We start from the raw sequence: 25,332 nt of genomic DNA, 5'->3' as shown, positions 1-25,332 counted from the left end.
ACAAATCAGTGTTAATTTCAGACATTACGAGAGCACTCTTCTTAAATTCCTGTCTGTTAAGTATTTGAATCTTGTGTTGTCCCCGTCGCAAACCCGGAACGAAACACGCCGGTGTTCTGTACCCCGTAACGCCCCACGAATAACATGTTTCGTTCAAAGCAAAAGTGCTTGACATGTGGCAAAGCAATACAGTGACAGAAATTCAGGGAATCAAAGATTAAACTTTGAGGTCTTAGACACTTAAGAGCTCTTAATAAAGTATAACTATCTTTGATGTCGACACGATCAAAGGTCTTGTTAGAAAGTATGTCTCAATATGTATGCTTTGAAATTGCAAGTCATATTTAGAAACATAATATGCAATTTTCTGTTTAGTTTATGAAAAGACATTCTTTTGTTTGAACAATCCGTTTGATGTGATTCTTCATCTGAAGCGTATCTTAGCTGCTCTAACTTAAATACTTACCTCTGCTACATTACAACATAAAATTGGAACCGTAATGCAAAAGAAATTATACATGTTTTCTACGAACCTTTGGTTCAAGCTTGTCAACTGTAATACTGGCATAAACTTTAAATCAAAATGGTAAATAGAAGGTCTCTACATCTTTGAGACTCGCCCACGTTGATCCCATGTGGAGATGGATCAGTCATGGTCACATGCACGTCTCTGCTGAGATCATTCTGCTGCAATCTGCCCTCCGTCGCTCTCTGACTTCCTGCGCTATCTGCTCTAACGCATTTCCCCATTGACTAAACCGCGCAGGAAAAAGGCAGTTGTTCTAAGTTTAGTTAGAATAGTTGTACAACCGATAAACACTGTTTTCACATTGGTACCTCTGCAGCCCTCATCCGCAAAGACTCTTTGCATAGGTAAAGGGAGTTGGCGTAAAATGAGGTAGCATTTTTTCTTTTATTATTCTGGCTCCCTGTGGATTTTTGTGACTCGTGAATCAGTGTTTTATTGCTGGATCGACGGGATCAGCTTCCCTACTTTGTCTCGGCAATAAATCTCGGTTTTATTGTATTTCTTCTATAATTTAATGCCAGTTTTGCTCAGAAGCACATTGGTACAGCGGCCTGTTGTGTGCTGCTTTGCCCTGTGCATGTGTGCCAGTATGTGACCCAAACACAATTTTGCTTCTTGGCGGCATTTATTATTATTTTTTTTTAAATAATCTCCTTACAAGATAAGGAATGAATGTAAAACTTACAGAGCAGGGCAGGGTCATCGTTACAAATTCTGAAAATTTATCCACCACCCCACCCCCCCCCCAAAAAAAAAAAAAAAAACTTATTGTTGTTAATGAAAGAATTCCTGCATTATCATTGTTTATTACTTTTATTTATTTACCTTTTCAAATTATTCACACTAGTGACCAAAGTTGTGGAAACGTAGCATTTTTGATATTGCACTTTAAAAATTGCTACACGAATACTGGCGGTAATGTTTAATGTTTAAACAGTAAAGAAAAATGTTACAAATATGTTACAAATGTTACAAAATGTATCAGATAATTAAATAAGTAGCTGGCGCCACAGCCGAATAAAATTCTGGGGTCTCTAAGTCGGTTTCCTTAATTTTGGACAGTGGCTTTGAGTTCTCTTGCATTGGGGTTGAAAACCATGACGAATATGCAAGTCGATGCTGAGTCCCCTCAGAAAAACAGCCCAAGCATTTGTGCATGTGTGACGATGTCAGTAAGCGAGCTGGGGTGGCTGCAGCGAGGTGGTTGGGGGTCTGCGCCTCCTCTCAGCGGGTGTGTGGAAGGAGGTGCAGCCCAACATCGCGCCGGGCTGGGAGGAGAAAAGCAGGATTAGGCCGCTGATGGCCGACGCGGAGATGGGGGCAAGCTGCCCGTCCAGCCAAACTGATTGTCGGCTGCAGCCTCTGAGGCTTTTAGCATAGAGGGACCCGAGGACGCAGCATGGCTTTTTAAGGTGGGCGCGTTGCACCACAGGGCTGCTGTGACGTCATGTTGTGCTTCAGCGAAAAACGCGGCGCGTTGAAAGGGTCGTCTGGACACGCTTTCAATCCGTTTTCATGACTTTGGCTTTAAACTTCGTTTTCTTATATAGACTGAGGCTGAAGCGTTGATCCGTGGATGCCGTTCAGTTTACGCTCCCCCCCCCCCCCCCCCCCCCCCCCGTCATGTGATGGCGGGAACGCCGGGTTTCAAGTTCCCCTCTTACTCTCGCGCGCCGTTTTAGCTGCTGCTCCTGCTGAGGAGGTCTGCTTGGACAGCCAGAGCTGGGTCATCAGGCGAGGCCAAGGTTGGGTGTCAGACAAGTCTGAAGTATCTGTGAAAAGATTCCACAAGATTCTTCTTAATCCTTTCAAGTTGGCCTGCTACCCCCCCCCCCCCCCCCCTCCCGAACCATTTGTCTGTGAAATCGCCAGTGCTTCTGTCCTGGCCCCTCCCTCTCCTATTTCTAGGACTCAGTGCAGAGGTGCAATACACCCAAGACAGTAAAAAAAAAAAAAAAAAAACCATCTGGCCCAAAGGGGGTGGGGGCTGGTTTGGACCCCGTGCTGCGCTAACAGAATGACACGGAGCAGCAGAGAGCATGTCGAGGGCTCTCACACACATGCGGAGTGGCCGGGGCTGCCGAGGCTCACAGCCCCTTTACAGGCGGCAGGTAAATCCTGGCCGGCCCCCCGCCTGCAAGCCTCTGTCTCTCTGTGCTGGTGTATCACTCTGCGTAGTGGAGAGGAACGCAGTCAGCCTGAGTGTTTACATCTCCTCCTCCGCAGACGGTTAAGGAGCGTGCTGGTGTGGCCGTGCGCTGGTCCGTTACCGAGTTGTGGCTGATGGGTAATTTCGAACAGAAATGAAAGAATATTTGGTAGCGCTTTACATTGACTTTACATTACATTGGCATTAATAATGCATTCGTAGAACATTCATAGCACCTTCATAATGCATTCATAGAACATTCATAACAGCATATAAATATACCTTAACATTCTAGCTTTAATATACATTAACAACAAAGATTATATGTTAATAACAAAGATAATCATATAATATGGTAGTTTGTTATTAATTTTAATGTATTTTAGGATGTTATGCACTTTCTGCTTATGAATGCATTATGAATGCATTATGAATGCATGTTGAAGGTGCAGTTTATATAAAGCGTCACCTAATATTTTATGGCCTTGGTTAGGAAGCTGCACCCTGAAGCAGCTGCTTCACTCGCCCTCTAATGCCGACCGGCCTTTCTCCTACTCGCCCTCTAATGCCGACCGGCCTTTCTCCTACTCGCCCTCGTCCCCACCCCTCCCCCCTTTATCCCAAAGCATTCATTTTTTGCTTTCATTTTTTAGTCTTCCCCGCGCAGCGCTGTTGTCAGAGCACAGCCCGTAGGAAGTCTTTATTTCTGGCGGGTTGGGCCTCTTGCGCCCCGCTCGCCTCTCGGCCTGTTCTCATGCCCGTACGCCCCCACCTGCTGGGTCCCCGATCCCAAGCAGAGCGAGGCTTCACTGGGGGACAATTATTGTCGGGTCCAGCCTTTGATCATCCGCCCACATGGAGGCCTAACAGCTGACCACATGTTTCAAAAGGCTGGAAGACTAAAGGGAAGAAACGAGGAAAGGTAGCAGTACGAGAGAAAGGAGGAGGCCCCGGCAACCGATAATGGAAAAAAAAATCCACTTTGTCTTTGACTGATTTTCTCCGTCCGTTTAGCTAGCAGAATTATCGCCGTGCTCTGTATATAACTTGCAATGCTCAAATGCCACAAGCACGCTAAAGAATGTTATCTGTCCTTAATTGAAAGAGCATTAACACACTCAGCTTGACGAAAACGCGGAGTAACAAACTCGCGTCTGTGCTTAAGGATGAATAAACAAAAACAAATGATGAGGATCTCCCAGTTGAAGCCGCCGCCAGCTTGGGGGAGACCGTCAGGCAGCCACCCCCCCCCCACCCCCAAAGCGGCTAAGTATCGATAAATGATAGCCGACTAAATGTTACGTTCCGCAGGATTATCGTTAATGTTCACGTCCACACTCAACAAGCTGCACGAAGGCTAATTCTGCACGTGCATATTTTGTATGCAATTAGAAGCATTTTTATTTGACGGAGAGAAGAGATGCGATTGGCACTAAATACTTAATGGCTTGTTTGCAGTGGTTTACCCGAGACATGGTTTTTGGTTAAGCTAATTACAAATAAATTTAATTAGGTCTGCTTACTGTATTAATAATCTAATACTGTCACATGGATCATTCTGATCCAGAATTTATGGCTGTGGGATGAAGTCTATGTCTGTCAGCCTTAGTGCTCTCAAAATAATAATCAACATTTCATAATTGATAGTACAAATTTGAATGGAACATGATTTTATGTTTGATGCTTGCATGTTCAGTTTAAGTGAATGTTCAGGTTAATAGAATTTTAATCAGAAAGTAAGCATTCCCTTTTAAGCAAAAACTAGTTCCTGTAGCAATTAGATGACATTGATTTTAATAATTTACGTTTTTAAGATAGTGTTATGCTACTGTAGGTTTATAACATGCCAAAATAAAAATGTATAAACACAAAACACCGACCTCAGAACAGAATGCCAACTCCCCAAATTTATCTTTGACATATATGAAATTTAAATAGTATTTAAATGTTTGCATTTGTTATTAAATAATATACCAGTGTTGCTATAATACCATTATAGCTAAAGTAATACACCAATTAAAGTTGCCCTTATTTTGCCACGGGTTTCATGTTTTGTTGCGTCATCCGGTAAAATAGACAGTAAGGCCTGAAACCTTTGGTGTTTGATAGAGATAAATTGAAAGTTGTGATGCAAGTGAATTAGTTACACCAGGATGACTTAAGATAAGAGAAACTTAATACACATCTGTATTAGTATTGAATATTTTAAATGTATTGAAAAAGTTAAGAGACCACAGCAAAATTTTTCAGTTTCACTCATTTCTCAATGTATGCTTGTGTGTCTGTGTAAAATATGCGTTTTTTTTTTTGTTTTTGCAAATTACAGGCTGGCTCTTCCCTGTCTCTCATTAGTGAAGTGCTGCTTCTTTGCTTTATGGGTCTTCAGTCCTGCTTCTAGGAGCCTGTTATGAACTATCCTAGCAGTGGACTTCACACCACTTAATGTTTCCCATTCTTTTTGAAGGTCATTGAGGTCATCCTCTGATTTATGAGGCACTGCCAGATAAGTTGATGGTCATCCCTGGCGTTAGACAGTCGCTTCCTCCCTCTACCTGGCTGGTTTCTGCTCGTTCCCAGTGTCTCCTGCTTCACCTTGTTCTTGTGTACTGCTGTCTTAGGAACTTCGAGCCTGGAAGCAGCCTGCCTCTCAGTGTAGCCTTCTGCCGGCAGAACCAGGATTAAACCAGGATTTAAAAATGCAGTTTTTTAAAAAAAAATATGGCGCGATCTCTTAATTTACTCCAGAGCTGTACGTTGGCCGACATGCTTCTGCAGGACAAATACAATACATGCAATTTCCTGAATATCCTACTCATAAACATTCAACAGTACACAACCGGAAATGGTTAATGTGCTGTATGTGTGTGTCGTGTCAAAATGCATGATTGAGCAGATAATGCACACGAAGTACAAAAGACTGAGACTAAAGCTAGAGGGAAATGTTAGCGAGTTACTCAGAGGAAAGGCGTGTTTGTGGTGTGTGCGGTCATTGTGGTGTTTGCGGTCATTGCGATATAGCGTAAAGCGACCCCGGTTCAGCATAAAAGCAGCAGCATGTGGAACGCATCCAAATGGCGCGGCTGGGTCAGGGGCGGGGGTCACGCTGCCTTTGACTGTTTGCCAAGGATGGCCTCTCGGAGTGTCCTGCATTGTTTGCGAGGATCGCCTTACCGCATCGAGGGCACATGAAAAGAGCCTCTTCCCTGGAGCTTGCCACTTCTTCTGCGGTAACGAGGATTGTTTTGACTGGCTGTCACCTTTTGTTTGGACCGGGCCGCTACTGCCACTTCAGAAGAACAACACCGAAACACAGCACCCAAACAAAACACAAAACAAACACAATTTCAGCCAGTATTTTGAAAAGTTTCGGATTTTTCCCTTAGATTTTAATTTATTTATGTCTCTCATACTATACTCAGTAGTCTTTTTCTTTAAGTGTTTCTACAAGTTGGAAAGGTGCTAATTTATGTGTTATGTGCATTTCTGTATGAAACAAACAATATGTAGTAATGATTAAGGACAATCCAGAGCATTGGAACCCGTCTCACGTATATTTATCGGGAAAGACATGGAAAAGAATTTCTGGGATCGTATCAGTTGTTCCTGTGAGACGTGATTGTTCGGATGGTGACGCACACGGCAGAGTGACAAGCACTTCACTGAAGGTCAGGGGTCAGTGTGGATTGAGGCAGATAAATCACTTTTCTTTGACGGGATTTAGTCAGCTATTGCTAACAGGCTACGCGGCATCGGAACACCGTGCGTCTCTATTCATGAACGTAGCCTTTTCACTTGTTTTTTTGTTTATCTTGTATAAAGAAGTAGAGCTTTAACATCGTTTTGTGTAAATCACATTACTCAAACACAAGCTGTTTAAAAATAGGGGCCTCTTTACCTTTTGAGGCTGGGATGCCATTCTCAAGAGCGGTCTTAGAAATAAAATAATCCTTAAGAAGCCATATTTCTAACCCGAAAAGAAGTAAATATGTGTGAAGATCTATTTGTGAATTTCTAAATGCCCACGTAGGATGTTTAATGATCTCCCTAGACCATGCAGAGCGGGTTGTGAGGACGCGCATCACCCACCATTCCTCAAAAAGCTCAACATCTGCACTGTATGTTCTCTCTCTGGCTTTCATGATGCATAAACGAGAGATGATTCCTGATGCTGGCAGAAAGTGCGTCCCGTAATCGACAGCGCTGCCGTGAGAAGGATCAGCACCCAGCGATGCGCGTCAGGTCCGTCGGATCTCTGCGTGTGTCGGGTGCGTTTGGAACTTTGAGTGGCACCGACGCGTCTATCCCAAAAAAATACAGGGTGGGGGGCCCGTATGATGTGCCGGTGACCCCTGGTAACTGTCAGGGACGTCGCTAGACTGGGACGGCTGGTTCTCACTGAGATCGGTTTCCACGGGTTCTTGGACTGCAATATTGGGGTATCTGCTCTGGGGGGGGGGGGTGGGGGGGGCATGCCTTGTGTTCTGAATGGTCATCATCGACAGTGAGTGATACGTCAACCTGACAGTGTGTCTTCCACTAAAGTCACTATTTTCAAACTCCCCCCAGAAATATTGACGCGATGATGTTTCCCTATAAATGTGGTTCAAAGTATTTCTTTGAAATCAGCTTGTGTCGGTACTGAGCATGAAGCACCATCGTTATCGGGGTGTAAATACTAGTAATTTTGTATTTTCCCAAACAATAATGATTGAGGTTATCTGTTCACTACAGTCTGCGTTACAATGCTGGGAAACGTGACTTATTTATTCAAATTGTGAAATAAAGACTCACATGCACATATACAAATGGCACAAATGTAACTCTTACGTTTTCAATTGTTCACGATTTAATTTTTAATGTATTTTGGTACTTTGGCAAACCAGAGTAAACATGACGATCACACGATGGAATTCAGGAAATACGAGTGTTTTGAATGATTAGCTATGAAAAGCTATAATAAATGATCCCACTCTATTGTTAAATCAGCTTAAAAATCGGCAAAATATTACGCAAAGGAACATGAACTTAAAGGGTACCGTGGCTTTATGGGATCTGCTCCTGTGATGTGTAGCCTGCCCCTCCCACTCACACCTCCGGTGACATTTAAATAAATAAATGATTGAGGAAAATAACAGAAACTGGGCCCTTTTTTAAAATGCTAATCTAGGAGCACTCAAGATGTCCCGAATTAATAATTTTTTTAAAGAGGAGAATTTTGAAAAGGCAGGCCAGGAAAAAAAAGATGAAAATGCACTGGGGTAGAAAAGCTTTGCGCTTATCAGCCTCTGATTACTTTTAATTGGGCACCATTTTCTGAGAAAATAGCTGGAGTGTGACTGCGGGAGCCGGAGATGACAGGCCTAATGACGGAGCGCGCGGAGTCCGACCCGGACCTGCTAGGCCTCTGATGGGCCGATATGAAAAGGCAGCAGGCTGACAGGACAAGGGGCGTAATAAGATTCCATCAGTGGGCCTTAAAGTGAGGCTGCAGGCGAGCTCGGCCTCGCTCCATGGCCTCTCTGCGCCCACGACATAACACTGTAACCCTGTCCTCGTCTGTCGAGAAACGCAGGTTACATGTCCGGGCTGAGGGGGGCTGTGCGGCTTGGCTTAATGTAAGTGTACTGCGGCAGCAAGCGGTGCAAACGCAAAGACTGCCTTTGGTAACGGTGAGCCTGTCATTCTTCCACTCTTTGGTGACGATACACATCGTCTGGACGTATATGTGAATGATGAAGGACAGCAGGACAGCCCTGGATGTCGCCTAGGTAACTGTGTTGCTTGGTAAAACATCTTTCCAGTTGCTAAACTTCCAATCTAGACTTTGAATTTGGCATCTGTCCCGTTTTCTCAATGGGATCTCACCGTGAACTGAAATTTGCTTGGATGGATGGATGGATGGATCTAAACACTTTCTCTATTCTTCTTCTTAGTAATAATAGCAATAACAACAATAATAACAATAAATAAATTTATAGTACGCATTCTTACAACGTCTGTCAGTACTTGTCGTTAATAAATTTTGGAGGAAAAAAACTAATTAGAATCTGCGCAGAATTTTATTTCTGCTTGGCGTGCATTTGGGCATATTCTTGGAATGTTTTACAGATGTTCTTAGCAATGTCCTTAAACGTACAGCCCTGGTGTAGAGAACAGACTTGTTATTGTGCCGGGGTGCAACATGGCTGTTACTGATACTGATGCAATATTTTTGCCTATGCGTTTGCGCATTAAAATGCACCACTTAAAACTAAAACTGTATTTTGCAGATATTTAAAATATTTATTTGTCCTGCGGTGTCTGCGTAATCCCCTATATGTATGGCTTTGATTCCTTGTCTTTGAGGATTAGTAAGCAGTTGCTAAGTATGTCATTTTGTGAGGGAAGCTGAGAGCAATCAGAACAGTTTAATTGTAAATGCTATGCGTTATGACTCACATCAGAGGAGATACTACGAAGCGAAATGGTTCTGGAGAGAAACTTATGTCGCAGGCTAAGGAAGTACTTGAGTAAATTTCTGAACTGCTCAGAAAAAAATGTATGGATAGAGTCAAATCTCGACCATCAGAATTATTATTCCCCAGAATATTCAGGATCCGCCACGTGGGTTAAGGAGGGAGTCGGTGAATTGGGGAAGCTATTTAGGGTTAGGGTTAGATGTGTAAAATAGAAGTGGGACTGCGGCCTGACAAACATAACTGCGCTGAATCGGATGTACTGCTGAGTCTTCGCTGACCTTGAATGAATCCAACGGCACATTAGTAAACGAAATGATTACTGCACCTATTAGAAAGACAGCTGCTGTACTGCTGTAGTCTGTTGGTAGATATTCAGATAACAGTCGTGGCTCATTTATTTTCTATCAAATTAAAAAGACTTAGATTTAAGACACAAAGCGCACAGCTTAAGCAGAACTTAACTGTAAATGTTTGTAATAAAAGAATCACAATGGAAGGCTGTATCAAAGATTTTCAAACAAACGGTACGCAATCATAATTGAAACGCGAATGATTTAAAAATAAAGCCATGTGAGCTTAACGGCCATCGCTGGAATTAACAATGGGAGGAATTTAATCACGGGGAGACGTGGGGGGGGAAATGATCCCAATGCTTGGTGTGGAGTCTTATGTCGCAAAGGTGCAGTTGGGTTTGTTGGCAGTGGGGGGTTTGGGGGCTGACCAGAACGCTGATACTTTTATAATGTATATAGGTGAGGCAACAAGGAATCACACAAAGATGTCAAAACCCAACAGGTTGCCTAAAACAACCTGAGGGTGCTGACGATGGGGAAGGACGACATGATCGAATTCCAGTTGTTCGTAAATTGCCATTATTAAGCATTCTGCTGCCCCATCTGACTGAGTTATGAACAGCGCTGCTTTCCCAGTGCAAAAGGGCCCTTCGTCTCAGAATCATATACATTCTGATCGTTCCTGCATCCTGGCTACTGATCCTGTTTGCCTCATTTTAAGATGCTTGCTCAAGTGCATCAGATATAATCCTAGTCTAAGTTTGGGAACGGTCTTAATGAAATATGCAAACGGAACAAAAGAGAGAACGAGGAACGTTATTGAGAAAAAGAAAAATCACAAAATGAAAATGTAGGAGTGGAAAACAGCTGCATAAAAATGAGCTGAGTTTAAGGAAATCCATTTTTTTTTCCCACTCCTAATTTAGCCATTATAAGAATGTTCGGTGAATGTAGCGAGAGCATTAGTCTCCTTCTGTGCCATTATCTGGGCTGTCTGCTGTGGCAATTTCACACTTCACTGACTCGGACAACCAGCCTACTTGAGTGTGATTGTCCTAGGTTTCACCTTATTTAGGTAACAACCAAAAAATCGCACTGGAATAAAGGTACAAACGTGGACAGAATTTGGCATTTATTTCTATGTTGATTAGCTTCTTGCCAGACACGTTACCCATTACTATTAGTTATGCATATTACGCATTGCGTAAAAATGTAGGTGCTGGCGGTTGCTTGTGTCAAAACAGTTGATTAGTAACAAAGTAACAGAGATTATCGGCATTTATCTGTGTTGCCGTTTAGATAATGACGTGTCAAGGAAGTGCAGCATTTACTTTGCAAGGTTTAATGGACCTTTTGATTGTGATATATGCTCTAAATAACTCCAGTGACTTTAGCGGAGGGACATTCGGTGAAGTGCTGATTCGTTTCAGTGAGGCCCCATGACCCGGGCCCTGCTACGCCGCCATTCCCACACATTTGTAACAGATTGTGACAGCAGACTCTTCGAACCTGCGATCTTCCAATCACCCGTGTATGTGTGTGTATATAAGGGTACAATGAAATTAGCGTTTTTATTCAGGTTAAGCTTTCTGATTTGTGTAGATCAGCTTAATCAAGCGCAATTAAAAAACAAACGTCGGTGATGACGGATAACGAAGCAGACCCCCGCCTCCACACACACACACACACACACACACACACACACACACACACACACACACACACACACACACACACACACACACACACACACACAAAGCATTTCTCGGCTGAACCGAACGCAGTTCGATCTTATGATTTTAATGAAGGTCGTTGTATATTACACTATTTACAGTTGAGAGTGAGCTGTTTAATGACTGAGGTTGTCCTCAGCCTCACTTCAAATGAGAGGTTCAGGCTCCGGCATAGTGAGTCGTTAATAACCTGATGTCTTCCCGGCTGAGCCTGGGAAGCAGAGAGAAGAACCATAAGTCATGTAACAACGTCGATTCATTGTTTACCTGTAATGCATAGCTGTCATGTAATGAATAACCATCATCCTCCTCATCATTGTTGTGATCAGAAACATGAATAGTAGTAGTAATATATGCAGGTAATTTCTAACACGTTCGTTTTCTTTTTCATTCCTTGCCAGCGATTCTAAAGATTAGTGTTTGTGAACCTTGGCAGGGCGCAAGTATAGCTGAGACGGAGCAGAATGTTTATGCCGACTTCTGGGTGCAGACAGCGCTTCTTCCTCTGCGCTGTGTCCTCCTTTGCGGGCTGCACACACGTCTTTCTCTACTCACAGAGCATCCCCCCTATTAAATGTGAAGACGGCTGCTGATTGTTCATTGATCCTGAGCCGAAGCACTGAATATTCCGTCAAAGGTCCCACCGGGAGGTATGTATGGATAGGGATATACTGGGGTATGCATTTTTACATATAAACAACACTATAGTAAACGTCTCCAGAAACAGACCTGGCATCGTCTCGGTGTATTTAAACGGGCTGTTACCTCCGTAATACCTCAGATTCATGTTTAAATGTGTGACGGAGTGTCTATAATGTGTGACAGTAACACACCCTAAGCTGCTATGGCAGAATAATGAATAATGCATTACCGCTGGAAATGTGCACAGTTCTCTGTGTCACGAAGAGAGCATTTATAACCTTATTATATAAGCCGTTTTCCTTCGTATTATATGCATAGTAATCATTTCGTGGTCGACGTGCTTAGGAGATGTTTTATAAAGTAAAGTGTAATAGGCTATACAGTCATAGATAAGCTGCAGTGAGATCCCGTCTGCTTCGACATGACGTTTTAGCGGGAGCTTAGCCGGACCGAGCCCCCCCCCCCCCCAGCCTTTCCATTTACCAGTTAGTCAGAAAGCACGGCAACATGAGCGAGGTTTGGTTAGCAGTAGCGTTGGGTTTCCGTCAGTGTTCACGAAGTCGAAGACAACCTGAAGGTGAACTGAAGAAGAATGAAGAACCTCGGAAAGGTGACCGTGGTGATTTTCCGATAGCAGCTGCGTCGTCCCGCTCGGCCAAACCGTCCGAGCTGTGGAAACGCTCAGCTCTGAGTGTCAGAGTTACGGTGAGCTGCTCATTCGGTTCCAGGGGACGCAGCACAGCTCCCAGTTCCCCCAGTGAGATACTGATCAGGCCTACGGCAGATCACTGAGGGCAGCAGCTACATCCTTACACTCTTATTATGACATATCGATCAGCTCATCAGCTGGCTGCAGGGATGGACCCGTCGCGTCCAAGGAAATACCTCTGCATCTGTTTCACACTCTATGTGGTATGTCACACGCTTACCCTCTCAAAACTTGGGGCCTCCCCCCTGCCCCCCCCACGACAGTCAGTCACCAGCTATCCAAACTTCTCAGAATTGGATGGCAGTTTCGATGAAGAACGATGACGGATTCCAGAGTGAGCCGAGTTTCGGTCATTCTCGTCATGAGAAAATGTTTGAAAGTGATCGTCCCGCTCAAGTAATTTGTAAAAGTAAAGCAGAAAATTGGGATATTTTTATTTTAATCTGTTCTTGTGGAAGAGTACAATATTTCTCATCCATCCATCCATCCATCCATCCAACTTTAAACAACTTTAAACTAAGTGATGTGGCATCTCTGAATTGCCCACAGCCTCTGATTATGCGAGTAGTTTCATGCACTTTGAACACACAACCGTGTGACTCCCATCATTCATCTTGTTGGCCTTGACTGCAGAACTGCTGTGTTCTGTTTACACTTCTGTTTTCTTGCAAAGATATTTCCATAAAACATACTTGCTCTCGTGTACATATGCAGGCCCCAAGCTATTTTACCTGGAATGAGAACCATTCAAATGCACCCCTACTTCTTAAAACAGTGCTTTTTCTATGAGGCTCACAGTTATAGATTTTAAAACAAAATCGTTACGACACTGAAATATGCTTCAGACCATGAGCGTCGTTAGGTCCGGTCACTTGGGGTTATAGCCCTGAATATTTTAGCCCCCATGCCAATCTTCCTTCAAAAAAAAAAAGCTCGATCCCCTGATTTTTCAATAGCTAGAAACTTCTCCGCTTAAGACAATATATACATTGTTGCACACCAGTTATGCAAGAGGCCACCAAACGCCCACAGAATTTTTATTTTCTTAGTTCTATTTTCTTAAACCATATTTTCACGGCGAAAATGATGGAAGCAAAATATTTGCCCATATTGCGGATAAAGTAAGTTGCCGAACGTTTTTGTAGAGCCCAGGCATGAAACACGAGATCAAACGAAAGGAAAATAAATGTTTTTAACAAAAATGTGTTGGTGTTTATAAACAGCTTTATTTTTTTTGAGTAAACACCATGGAAAGTGCACTGGAATCACTTGCTGGCTGCAAAGTATGGTCCGAATGTGCAGTACAGTGGCAGTGCCGTACAGTGGCAGGCCATCAGCACATCAGCTTCCTGAATGGAAAGGGCCTTTGTGGCTTTGGTCTGTCTAATTAACACTCTAAATATACTGGACGCATGAAGGGTGCTCTGCAGAGATTTAAAGTTGTTGTTCAATCATTATTCAATTAAACCTCAAAGCTCTGTCTGGGCCCATTTAAGATGGATAAATCTACAGCCTCCTTAAGAAGCTTGTAGATTAAGAACTTAGTGCAGTGATCACCAAATAAAGACACAGGTGGAGGTTAGACCTATAAGATGACAAATTAATCAAGTCTGTCTTTTTTAGCTGTAGGCCAAATACTTCACTTCGTACATCAGCCAAAAAAAATGTTTATCCATTTTGTTTTATGCGATATGTGTACTTATGACGCCAAAGATTTGAAAGCTCCAGTAAAACATTTAAATGAATCCCCACATTTACTTTAGATTTTATTGTTGTTGGGTGATACATTTTAAATGAACATTTTTGCAATTTGCAGCTTGCTTCCATTTAGAAAAAAAGTTGCGTGCGTGATTGTGCTAAAGTTACGCGGGATATTATTTTAGGTTGACAGGCACGTGCTGAACTTGTGTAAAAACGTACTCTACAAGAACCATCGCGTTTTCGCCAGCTTTTTAAAAGATGAGCTTTTCTTGCTGTTGGGGCATCTGTGAGTTTGTGAGAGTGAAAACGCTTTGATTGGTCAGCCTGTCATCCTCTGCACAAACCTCTTTTGGATGCATTTTGAAATTATATTATAAAAACGTGTTAATGTAGAATTAATGCTTCATTTTAGGCATTCCCAGGATAAAGCTGCAAAGTTCAAAGAGCTTTTTTTCGAGATTATATTAGATCTTATGGATAAATAGCCTTGTCAGTAATTACTAAACTAATCTTTGGATTCTAAAAGCAATGTTTTACAGATCCTTCAGTTCTGCCAAAGAGCTTTGGATATTCATTTCCCCTAGTTCATTCATTAGTTCATTCATTTTTTTCTTCAGTCCTGCATATTCACTGGGCCCTAATCAAAAGGGATGAGGTTCTTGTAAAGCACTGATCTGTACTTTTAATTGTCCCTTGAGGCTAGGCACTCAGTGGGAAATTTGTAGGGGCAAACAACAAAAGATGCAGAATGGCTATTCATTTGCAAACTTACCAGCAGAAGCTTCAGTGATACAAGATTTTCGAACAACTATCTAATCGTCCGCGTTTCCCTAGGTAAAATACACGTTTAGATTTGCTTTTAATGCGTACGAAATAAAAATCATTGGCCGTCGCAGTTTACAAAAAGGACGAAAATAGATAAATGAGACTGATCCTAAGCGGTGTGTGACAGGGCTAATTATTTCAGCTTTTGCGTAATACCTGCCGTTTGATCACCTAATTTAACGGAGTATCACTTGTGTCTTTAATTTTCTGAAAACTCATAATTAATTAACACATGTTCGATAGCTAACGTGAAAGTTAGAGGCAAATTTAACTGTGTTTCAGTCTTGACCTTGCTTGAGCACGTTATCGATGACTGGCAAAGCCATTCACGTCCAGTGACGTTCAACGCTTGAAGTACCTCATCAGATCGTGTCAGCAATTAGTCTAGACTTACTAACCCAAATAAGGTCACCTTAACGATAGCTTTAGAAGTGAAAGTCGTGAGGGGTGCATCTATATCGGTGAAGTGCCAAAAAATGTCAATTGCTTTAAAATAAGTCTTTCAATGGGACTGAATAAGACGATCAACATTGTGAAGAGCTGAATTACCATTGGACAACATCTGCTTCGCTGAATAAGGCGTTACCGCTGTAACTTACACTCTAGGGACACATTAACTCACCCTCGCCTGCCAGGTTTGAGGATAAATCCTTAAAGACACATTTTCTTATGATAAAGAATTAAAATTGCTGTAGCTGAGCATTAAAATCTTCCCGACATTAACTGTCGTTAAAGGAAGTAACATTAGTACTAAGTTGACTTTTAATTTCGCATTAATAACAATGTAATGCCAAAAGGTTGAGAGAATGTTACAATACTAACTAAAACACACGTAAGCAACAGATGAACACGAGGGACTTGATGAGTCCCAAACCAGAAAAGACGCAGCTCATAAATCTAATTTAATAGCAGCTTGACATTAACTCGCAGACTTAATGCTATGATCTTCCAACATGTTATACTACCTTCAGTGCGTCAACAGATAAGGATTTAGGAACCACTTGTCCTGTTGAAAGAATGTGTGGAATTCATTCATGAAATATATATGTCATTTAGCATATCTACGTTTACCTATAGCAAATTCATTTATCTATCTATCAAAGGTGGGGAAATTGTGAATGGCGACAAACGTGGAATCGGTATATACACTGCTCTATCCATATATTGATTATTTAGGTATAGTTTGCTGTCAGTCAGTATAAGTCAGTATTGACGCGGTGCATCTTACTTGTAGGGTCTGCATAGTTCTGAGGGGGATGGACGGGCTTTCGGGCGAGAGCTGAGCTGCTGTTGATCTTGCTCTCTGTTAACTTTTACACTTGAAAGCGAATTTAAACTGTCACCCTATACGAAACCAAAACATTGTGATGAAGATTTGACCCAGAGAAGTATATTGCAAAGTATTCAACTTTTTACAAGTGAAATACGCAACGAAATGTGCCCGAATGGCTGTGGTCTAAGGTCCTTTGATTCAAGGTACATGACAATGCTATTGTTCGGTCTTTTTTTCAGTCACAGCGGCCTTGGGGCAGGTCCTAATGGAACTTTCTGAGGAGCGTATCCTGTATTATTCTCCTTAAGGTTCATTGAATATTCAGCACCTGACTTGTAAATTACAGGTGAAATTAACATCCTCATTCAAGTGCCCTATGCCCTATACGTAAATTTCAGTACATTTCAGCTAAATTCTGAATATTTAATAGTGATTGAGTTTGGATTAAATGATTGAGAATAACCCAATATTATATATGACAGATGGAGTAAGTCGCACCTAATTTACATCATTATACAATAAATCCTTAAACTCCCCCACGCAAAAACTAACCGCTAAAGTTGCGAAGCTTTTCTATTTCAATTTCCCGTGTTTTCATTGCAAGGTAAAATGTTTCTTTGGCTCAATAAAACGTTTCTTTGCCTTCGTAATACTGGCCACATCCATTGCTACAGCTGCTTAAAGTTTATGGAATACTATTATGGGCTGTAATACAATAACGACTGGTTTAATTTAAAAGGAACTTCGGTCCTGCAGTAAGACAACGATTATATAGTTGTAAGTTGCTAATTAATTTAAGTTATAGAGACTTCTTAAACTAAACGCTGAACAATTCGGTCACTTAACTAATAATAATTAAATAATAATTCAATCCCAAAATTTATAGTCATGTAAGAGGAAATTAAATAATCACATATAAATGTTACTACTCCCTGCACAGCGTGACGTGAATGAGCCTCTCAAACTATTCAGTGGTAATTATTGCTTAACATGTTATCAAAACTTAGCGGTTACATAATTAAGGTTAAAACTTAAATAGTATACAGCAGTCCATAATATTACATAATCACACTATATATGTTGCACGATTCAGTTATTACTTCTTGTAAATCAGGAGCACGATACGATTTGCGTTTAGTCAATATGTAAATATTAATTTTCTTGTCGATAGGTAAAGATTACATGGCATTTTTTTCACGTTGAAAAAAAAAACCCTGAAATGCACTTTTTGGAATTGTATGATGCTATGTATAATTTGTGGCTTGTAGGCCTATACTTGTGATATCACCAACATACGCGTTTAATCGGGTTACATTTTACTTTGGAATTGCGGCTAATGTGTGCGATAAATATATAAAATAAATCATTCTTACGGATAAATCGGACTAAGCAGACCTGGTTTTGGTAGATTTAATATTCCACCCGTTTTTTAACATATATAGGACTATCTGGCATGGGAAATGGATGGATGGATGGATGGATGGATGGTTGAATGGACAGATAGGAGGATTTTTAAAAATATAAATAAGGCACGGGAAAGGCGCTGGGCAACCGCTTCGTATCTGGAGGTGTACACGAACTCGCATTACACATTATATATTAGGCCAGGATCTCGTAAGCCGTATTCCATGACAGAAGCGCTTCGGAGGCTGCTTATTTTATACGCTCACACCGCGCTTCCAGGCTCCCCTTACAAATACCCAGTGTGCGACTGAGCAGAAGGTCAAAGGCAGCACAGTATGTCGTTCTCGCAAAAAAAAAAAAAAAAACTCGACGGCACCTTTCCAGAGATCTGCAGGAATCTTCACGCTTACACACCTATAAACTGTTTTATGGTACACAGTCTTAGTCAATGTGTACGGAGAGGAGCAGATAGTCAGATGTAGCTGCTAGACAACCGCATGTAGGCTGGCGCATCGGGAAAGAGAGCGGGCCTCGTGATCCGCATTTATATAGGCATAGGGGCTGTTTGTTAAGTGTGCATTTCTGTGTAAAATATAAATGACCCTTTAGTATCTGGCTCCTCCAAATATGATATTTAAGATGGTTACTGCTTGACATTTTCATTAACCGATTTTGTTGTTTAATACTGCAAACACTGTTGTATAAATACCATATTAAATAAATATATAGATGAATGTTTGCCCTCCACAAGTTTCCCATTTCTAAGTTTTATCTTCTCGCATGAAGTCGCTTTGCATTCAGTCAGCAACCTCTGATGGTTTTCAAAAGATGACATAATACTGAATGCAACTGAGTGCTTTTCATTGCCATAAAAATGCAAGCAAGGCTTAAAAAAATGACTGTGTGATTTTCGCTGTCTTGCCTCACTAAAAATCCCTATAACGTTGCGAAAGAGCGGCGCTTCAACCATTTGAGACGTTTCGCAAACTGAAAATTGAGTTTGCACTCTGTAACGAAAACAGCACATTTACTGTTCATCATAACCATGTGTAGAATGCAAACTGACTTATTCTACAATCTTTGTGAAACCACTAACAAAATGATTTAAGTTATCTTGAGGATTCCATAGTCGTCTGGTGAAACAGGACAGCGTTGCACTGGGTTGAGATGAGCATGGAGATCTAACACTGTGTTGGTTCACTGACTTCACTGGGATCTTTATTAGGTGGCCACGCCATCACATGCCGCCATATTGTAACTTCATGCTAGTCTGCAGCAACTGGAACTGTCGGGGCAGATTATATGTGCCTGTGCAAAAAGGGAAACGTAGTCTGTTGTTATAGTGCAAAAAAACCCGCAGCTGGATTATAATATTGTATGTTTGTGCCAGTGTATTTGCGTTTCTGCAGCTGGATTATAATATTTTATATGTTTGTGCCAGTGCATTTGCGTTTCTGCACCTGGATTATAATATTGTATGTTTGTGCCAGTGCATTTGCGTTTCTGCAGCTGGATTATAATATTGTATGTTTGTGCCAGTGTATTTGCGTTTCTGCAGATGGATTATAATATTTTATATGTTTGTGCCAGTGCATTTGCGTTTCTGCAGCTGGATTATAATATTGTATGTTTGTGCCAGTGCATTTGCGTTTCTGCAGCTGGATTATAATATTGTATGTTTGTGCCAGTGCATTTGCGTTTCTGCAGCTGGATTATAATATTGTATGTTTGTGCCAGTGCATTTGCGTTTCTGCAGCTGGATTATAATATTTTGTATGTTTGTGCCAGTGCATTTGCGTTTCTGCAGCTGGATTATAATATTGTATGTTTGTGCCAGTGCATTTGCGTTTCTGCAGTTGTGCAGCCTGTCTGTCATTTAATATAAAGTATTTTATAATTATAGACTTGCTACATTTTAACAAATAATTACGGAAATTAACATGTCTGATACTGGCCCACACATTTAAACACATCTTCTGAACATATTTGTGTTTCCATCCTAAACAAAATTAGTATAAGAGAATGTAAATTTACTTAAAATAATCCGTAAATAAAATGGATATGGCCGAACAACTACAGAAGTTGTAAAGAAAGACCCCAGGGTTTATCGCTTTGTCATTGTTTATTGTGATCTATATGACTGTCTGCATAGTTTGGGCTGTTTTTTAAGATCACATTTTCATTTTCATGTGTTTTATCTATACCAAAGACAAAAACAAAACACTTTCTGGTTTTGAAATACTAAACCCTTTCTGTATGGGTTTTCTTGCATAGCTTCACAAAAATAATTGGTTTTTCAAAATTTCCCCAACAGGAAGTAATTGCATACATTGCAGCAGTAAGTAAAGCTACTGTTTTGGAACACACTTATGGATATTAACCTTTAAAATGTCGATATTAATATTATATATTAACCCCCCTTTACGTATTTTGTGTATATGCACCATCTTAAATACTGTATTTATGTCTCCTGATGCACACTTTTTACCGTTAAGTACCTATTTAACACTTTGAGGCCCTCAATCGTGAGGCATTGTACACCACCTCAACAAGGAAGTGTTGCTGGCATTGACGGATTAGTATGAGACGTTATTTATTTACGTAATCTACTCACCAATTAATCCAGTTATAATCTTACAATGTGCAGAAATTAAGAACTGCACTTGCAACTCATCTTCCCAGCAAAGATACATGCCTTAAAAAAAACCAGCAGTCAAGTTGTCATTGCACTTCGCCTTGATGCTTTAGGTTGCTTTTTGGATGCTGCGTATTTAACATTGTTGCTAAAAGGGTATGTTTAGTTCGAGATTTCAGTGTCTTTCAGTCTAAGGTAACACTGCAAATGAAAGGCAGCAGAGTTTCACTTTATGATCTTATTTCTGAAGAAGAGCTGTGCCGACGAAATGTTTGTCGGTGCCGTTTTCCTTGTTTTTCCTAAGTTCAGCGTTGTTTTCTTTTTAATAATATCACGAGAGTTAGGGTTAAAAATGCGGGAAGTGGCGAACAAAGAATCTGGAGTTTTAATTTGGCCTAGACTGTTTAATGATATACTGAACACAAGTAATTTCCTTATTGTTAACGACTTTATATAGTACTTCGGAAAGTGTTGACCTTCGCGAAAACAGACCCTGGTTACACTGTCCGCTACTTGCAAATCTTTAAAACCGAAATAAAAATACGAGTTTTGATACATTTACCGGACATATAGTTATTGGCTTTATTTCGGTGTAATTTTCCGAGCGACAATGTATTATAGTGCAATCCAGTGTTTATTAATACATTGATGATGCTACACAAATAATTGGTCATTTTTATTTTACAGAAAAACTACATTATAACAAGGATACTGACAGACAAACTTTTATTTTTAAGTTACTGTGCTGTGACATTAATGCAATCACTGGAACACATCTTTACATCTACAAAGACAATATACGCTGGGACAATAACGGACCTAGAGGTTATTTTCTGTAACCTCAAATAACAGGGAGAGTCCCGTTACTTTAAACATTTTGAATTTATGTCTGACAAATGTATGCAACTTCCCAACTTCCCACTTAAAATACAGTTACTATGCAGTCATGAAGGCCTACAAAATACTTGGTGTATGTATTTGAAGAGAAGCCTACATTATGGTAAAAATGAAAACGGAAGTACATTGAGATAATGGTGGAAAGCACTTGGAGCCTAATCAATATTCCTAAACCAATGGCGGTTTTACCTAAACCCATGACAAAAACGTTACTTTACTTTTTTTTCTTCAAATTTACTTTTAATTTTATATTTTCACAACACCATCAGACAGGCTTCACAATAGCATGGGAAAACATAAGAGCGATGAAAATAAATTAATATGTATTAAAAGTTCACGACACTGCTCGCGGGAAGTTTGAATGTTACATGCTACATTGTTAGCGCTGCCTCTATATAATGCATTAACAGATTTCTGAAAGGCTAAAATAGGTTTTTATAACTTTCCTCACACGCTAAACAGTGAGTGGGAATAAAACAGTATAATACAAACGTCCATCCACGTGCGTATTTTTTAACGAGTTTTGAGACAAAAGTACGTATTTAAAAAACAGATACAATTGCAATATGTGAGCTTTATATTTGAGAATTTTAATGTTATCGACTCAAAACTGTACATAGTGTTAGAAAACATTTCCATAAATATCATTTTCAGAACTTATGCCGATAATTAAATTACAAATGGATAAATATGGCATTAAGGTTATGTATTTACATTGTTATTAACAAAAGGCAACGGTTTATTCAAGGGTGACAATCATAATCGAATACCACATTTCTCAACCTGAAAACGGATAATGACAAAAGATTAGACCGCATAAAATGAGGAAAATACATTCACGAGCATATATTCATTGTTGTTCAAGTTCAAGACAAAGACTTTGGCACGTTTTTTAAGACTGTGTGAAGTTTTAACAATCAATTAAATGGTGACCTGAGCATCACCCTTATATGACCCATCGTGAAGGATTATTCCTTTTATTTATTTTAAATACGATTTTGAGAAAAAAATACAAGTAAAAATAAAATTATCTTTCAGCTGAACACGGACTTCTCCATTGGTTGATTTTTAGAAAGCAGTGTCGTGTTTTTATAATTCTACTTCTCGCTCAGAATAAAAGTCTTTTTTTTTAATCCTGAGAAGGGACGAGGGCTGACGGCGCGGCGAATTTGACGCCATCTCGTCTCCTCGTGAAGTAGTTCCATTAACCGTTTTTGAAACACCTCGGGGTGCAAGTGGTTTGGGTTTCTTTAACCTTTTGGTCCACTTTTGCTGCTGAATTTCAAACGTACCATTCGTTAAAGTTGGGCGGAAGTCCCTCGTTGTGTGTTGGGGCGTTTTGCATGCTTGATGAGGGCGGTTTTGTCGTGTCTTCGCTGTTTGCTGACACTAGAGCGGGTGGTGTGGACGATTCATACCCAGAGCTCGCAGCTGGAGAGGACTCTGAACCTTGAGACTCGTGAACCTGCAAGATTATTTTTACAATTACTATAATAATAATAATAATAATAATAATAGTTCCAAATTGGTGTTGCATATTCCAAAATATTAGTAACTTATATATAACAAACGACACTAAATCCAGTCCTGAAATAAAATCACTTCAGTATCCTTTGCAAATGATTGCCTTCTTAACACCAGGTGGAAATGTGTTTGTGGTGCATTACCTTCATGTGTTTCCTGAGAGAGCTAGGATGTGTGTAGGACTTGTCACAGACTTTACAAATGTACGGCTTGTCTGAAGTGTGCACGTGCATGTGCTTTTTCCTGTCGCTGCTGTTTGCAAAGCGTCTGTCACAACCCTCGAACTCGCACTTAAACGGCTTTTCACCTGCAGGAAAAAAAACACACACACACATTTTGACGTGAAACAAACTTACTTGGAAGCCTAACTAAACATTTTCACCCCACGTTCGCACTTTCCCACTCGGTAAAGGATTAGGACCGACTGACACTCCTGCAAGGAAACACGACACGTTTTGATCCGCAGTTTACATTTGGCGACCCGGTAAACGTCTAAATAAGAGTCAATTGGGAAACGGCATTAGAAATATTTATACTCATAGTTATGAATGCACCAGTTGGTTCACTTAAATATAAACACTTTAGTCTAGATGGGGCTATTTTTTCCAGCGACTTCGGAGACTACAATAATAATTCTTTTATCTTGATACCAAATCGTCGTATATAGTAGTTGCCTATCGCAGTAATGGAAAATCAAATATAATCTAGGAACAACACCCTTACACAGACTGCCAGCCAATAAACAACCGTAACTAGCGGAGGTAGTTTGTCAACTTGGATAAACACGTTAGGCCAGGGGTAGTAGTTCACACATACTGATGTGACGGTCACAATGGGCAGAGAGGCCGCTACAAAGCCCCAAATAACAACCGAATCTCAAATGTCAGCAAAAGGCAGGCGCCTTTCTTAGATTTACCCTTACACAGTCCCATAACACTCATAATTCAACAGTATTTTAATCTGAACTTTTCTACTATTCAGACCTTGATGTTGGAGACTAGTAATTTTTTTTAGAATAAATAAACAGCGGAAGCCCCCAGCAACACCCTAGACGAGATTCAACATTTTCTTGGACGAAAAAGGCTCCTCGCGCTCCATTCTGACGCACTACATACTATTTTTTATACGGAAACTACGTCAAATATTACATCTTGCATTTGTGAAGAGAGCACAAAATCAACGTAAAACATCAAAATATATTACCTGTGTGTGTTCTTTTGTGAATTTTCAAATTTTCCGACCTGGCAAATATTTTTCCACACCCAGGGAACGGACAAGGGAATGGTTTTTCACCAGTATGCACTCGTATGTGATTAACAAGTTTGTATTTGGCTTTAAAAGACTTCCCTTCCCTGGGACAGTCTTCCCAGAAACAAGTATGATGACTTTGCTCCGGGCCGCCAACATGTTCCATGGAGACGTGCGTAACTAACTCATGCATGGTGCTGAAAGTCCTGTCACATGTCTTTTTCGGCCGATTCATCTGGTTCTCATCTATCCACTTACAGGACATTTCTTGTTTAATGGGCTGCCTCATATATCTAAAGAAAGCCCCAGGTCCATGATGTGTCGGCATGTTCACGTTGATAGAGTGATTGTAGTTGTGCAACTGGGTAGCACCATAAGGGTCCGTACGAGGACTGGTAACCGGTCGGTAGGGATCTGGTCTTCCAAAAATATCTCCGCGTAAACCAAGATGCATTTGCGTATTTACTACGTGTCCCGTCGGCGAAGTGTGACTCGTGGCTTGTTCGTGGAGTCCTGGAAACAAGAGGTGTCCCGCCGTTTCAGAGATCCCGGTGGGTCCGTGCAGACTCCCCGCCGAAGGACCAAAGATCCCATGCTGCGTGTTACTCGCCGCAGACTCTCCGATACCTGCTGCACGGTTTCTGAACAAAAAATCCCGCGTAGAATTGAAGGCTGCGGTGCCATAAGATCCCACCTGGCTGCTGTGGTGGTGGTGGTGTCCGAGAGCTGCTGCGTAACCGGAGGCTTGCGCCGTGAAAGCAGAAGTCTGGCTGGCGGCAATATCGTGAGCTACGGGGCTGAGCTTGAAGGCAGCTGAATGTGATGAATCTCCAAAGGGATTGAGCCCCAGTCCAGGATCTCTGTTTCCCATCTCATGATGCCTCGGCGTCCCAAAGCCTCCAACGCCTAACGCCGAGAACTGTGGACCGCTGTCAAGCAGCATGGTCATTTCAGAGCAAAACAAATACAAAGTAAAGAAAAAGATGCGACTTTTAGGCAAAATGTTAATACTCACGTTCATAAACTAGCAACTTACTGTGACCAATGGTGTAGAATTTAAAAAGCAGATAACACTAAACCGTCGCATAATAAACAAAATGCTTCTTGTCTCGGTAACTAGGGGAGGGAAAAAAACTCCCGCAAATGCGATCCTTTAAAAAGAGGATCGAACTTCCCCCCCTTTCCAAGTGAATGATGTCCTTGGACTGATAAAGTCAATCACTCACTCCCAGCACATAAATGAACTCTGGAGGCAGTCCTACAGTAGCCAATGAGATTCCCGCTACCTCACTGACACGTGACAAAAGCGTAG

General features: G+C 41.1%; 1 protein-coding gene and 1 long non-coding RNA gene across 4 annotated transcripts in view; one reads left to right on the top strand and one right to left on the bottom strand.

The window, feature by feature from the left end:
* LOC125719855 (uncharacterized) overlaps positions 1–25,332 on the top strand; it is a 351,742-nt gene that overhangs the window by 24,355 nt on the left and 302,055 nt on the right. The gene's annotated exons all lie outside the window — the stretch shown is intronic.
* LOC125719837 (zinc finger protein ZIC 3-like) lies at positions 18,909–25,233 on the bottom strand. Of its 3 annotated transcripts, XM_048994635.1 has the most exons (5): positions 25,036–25,233; positions 23,976–24,949; positions 22,916–23,079; positions 22,541–22,713; positions 21,823–22,031 (listed from the first exon to the last, which is right to left on the bottom strand). In XM_048994635.1, the coding sequence occupies exons 2-5, from the start codon at positions 24,889–24,891 to the stop codon at positions 21,992–21,994; spliced, it is 1,293 nt and encodes a 430-aa protein (XP_048850592.1). In that variant the 5' UTR covers positions 24,892–24,949; positions 25,036–25,233; the 3' UTR covers positions 21,823–21,991. The 3 variants fall into 3 exon arrangements, with proteins under 3 accessions (XP_048850591.1, XP_048850592.1, XP_048850590.1); XM_048994634.1 differs by lacking the exon at positions 21,823–22,031 and adding an exon at positions 18,909–19,024 and having other exon boundaries at positions 23,976–25,233; XM_048994633.1 differs by having other exon boundaries at positions 23,976–25,233.

The sequence above is a fragment of the Brienomyrus brachyistius genome, chromosome 24, assembly GCF_023856365.1.
Source record: "Brienomyrus brachyistius isolate T26 chromosome 24, BBRACH_0.4, whole genome shotgun sequence".
NCBI classification, from domain to species: Eukaryota; Metazoa; Chordata; class Actinopteri; order Osteoglossiformes; family Mormyridae; genus Brienomyrus; species Brienomyrus brachyistius.
Note: the sequence above shows the minus strand (reverse complement) of the source record. Positions and strands in the feature narration are given on the sequence as shown.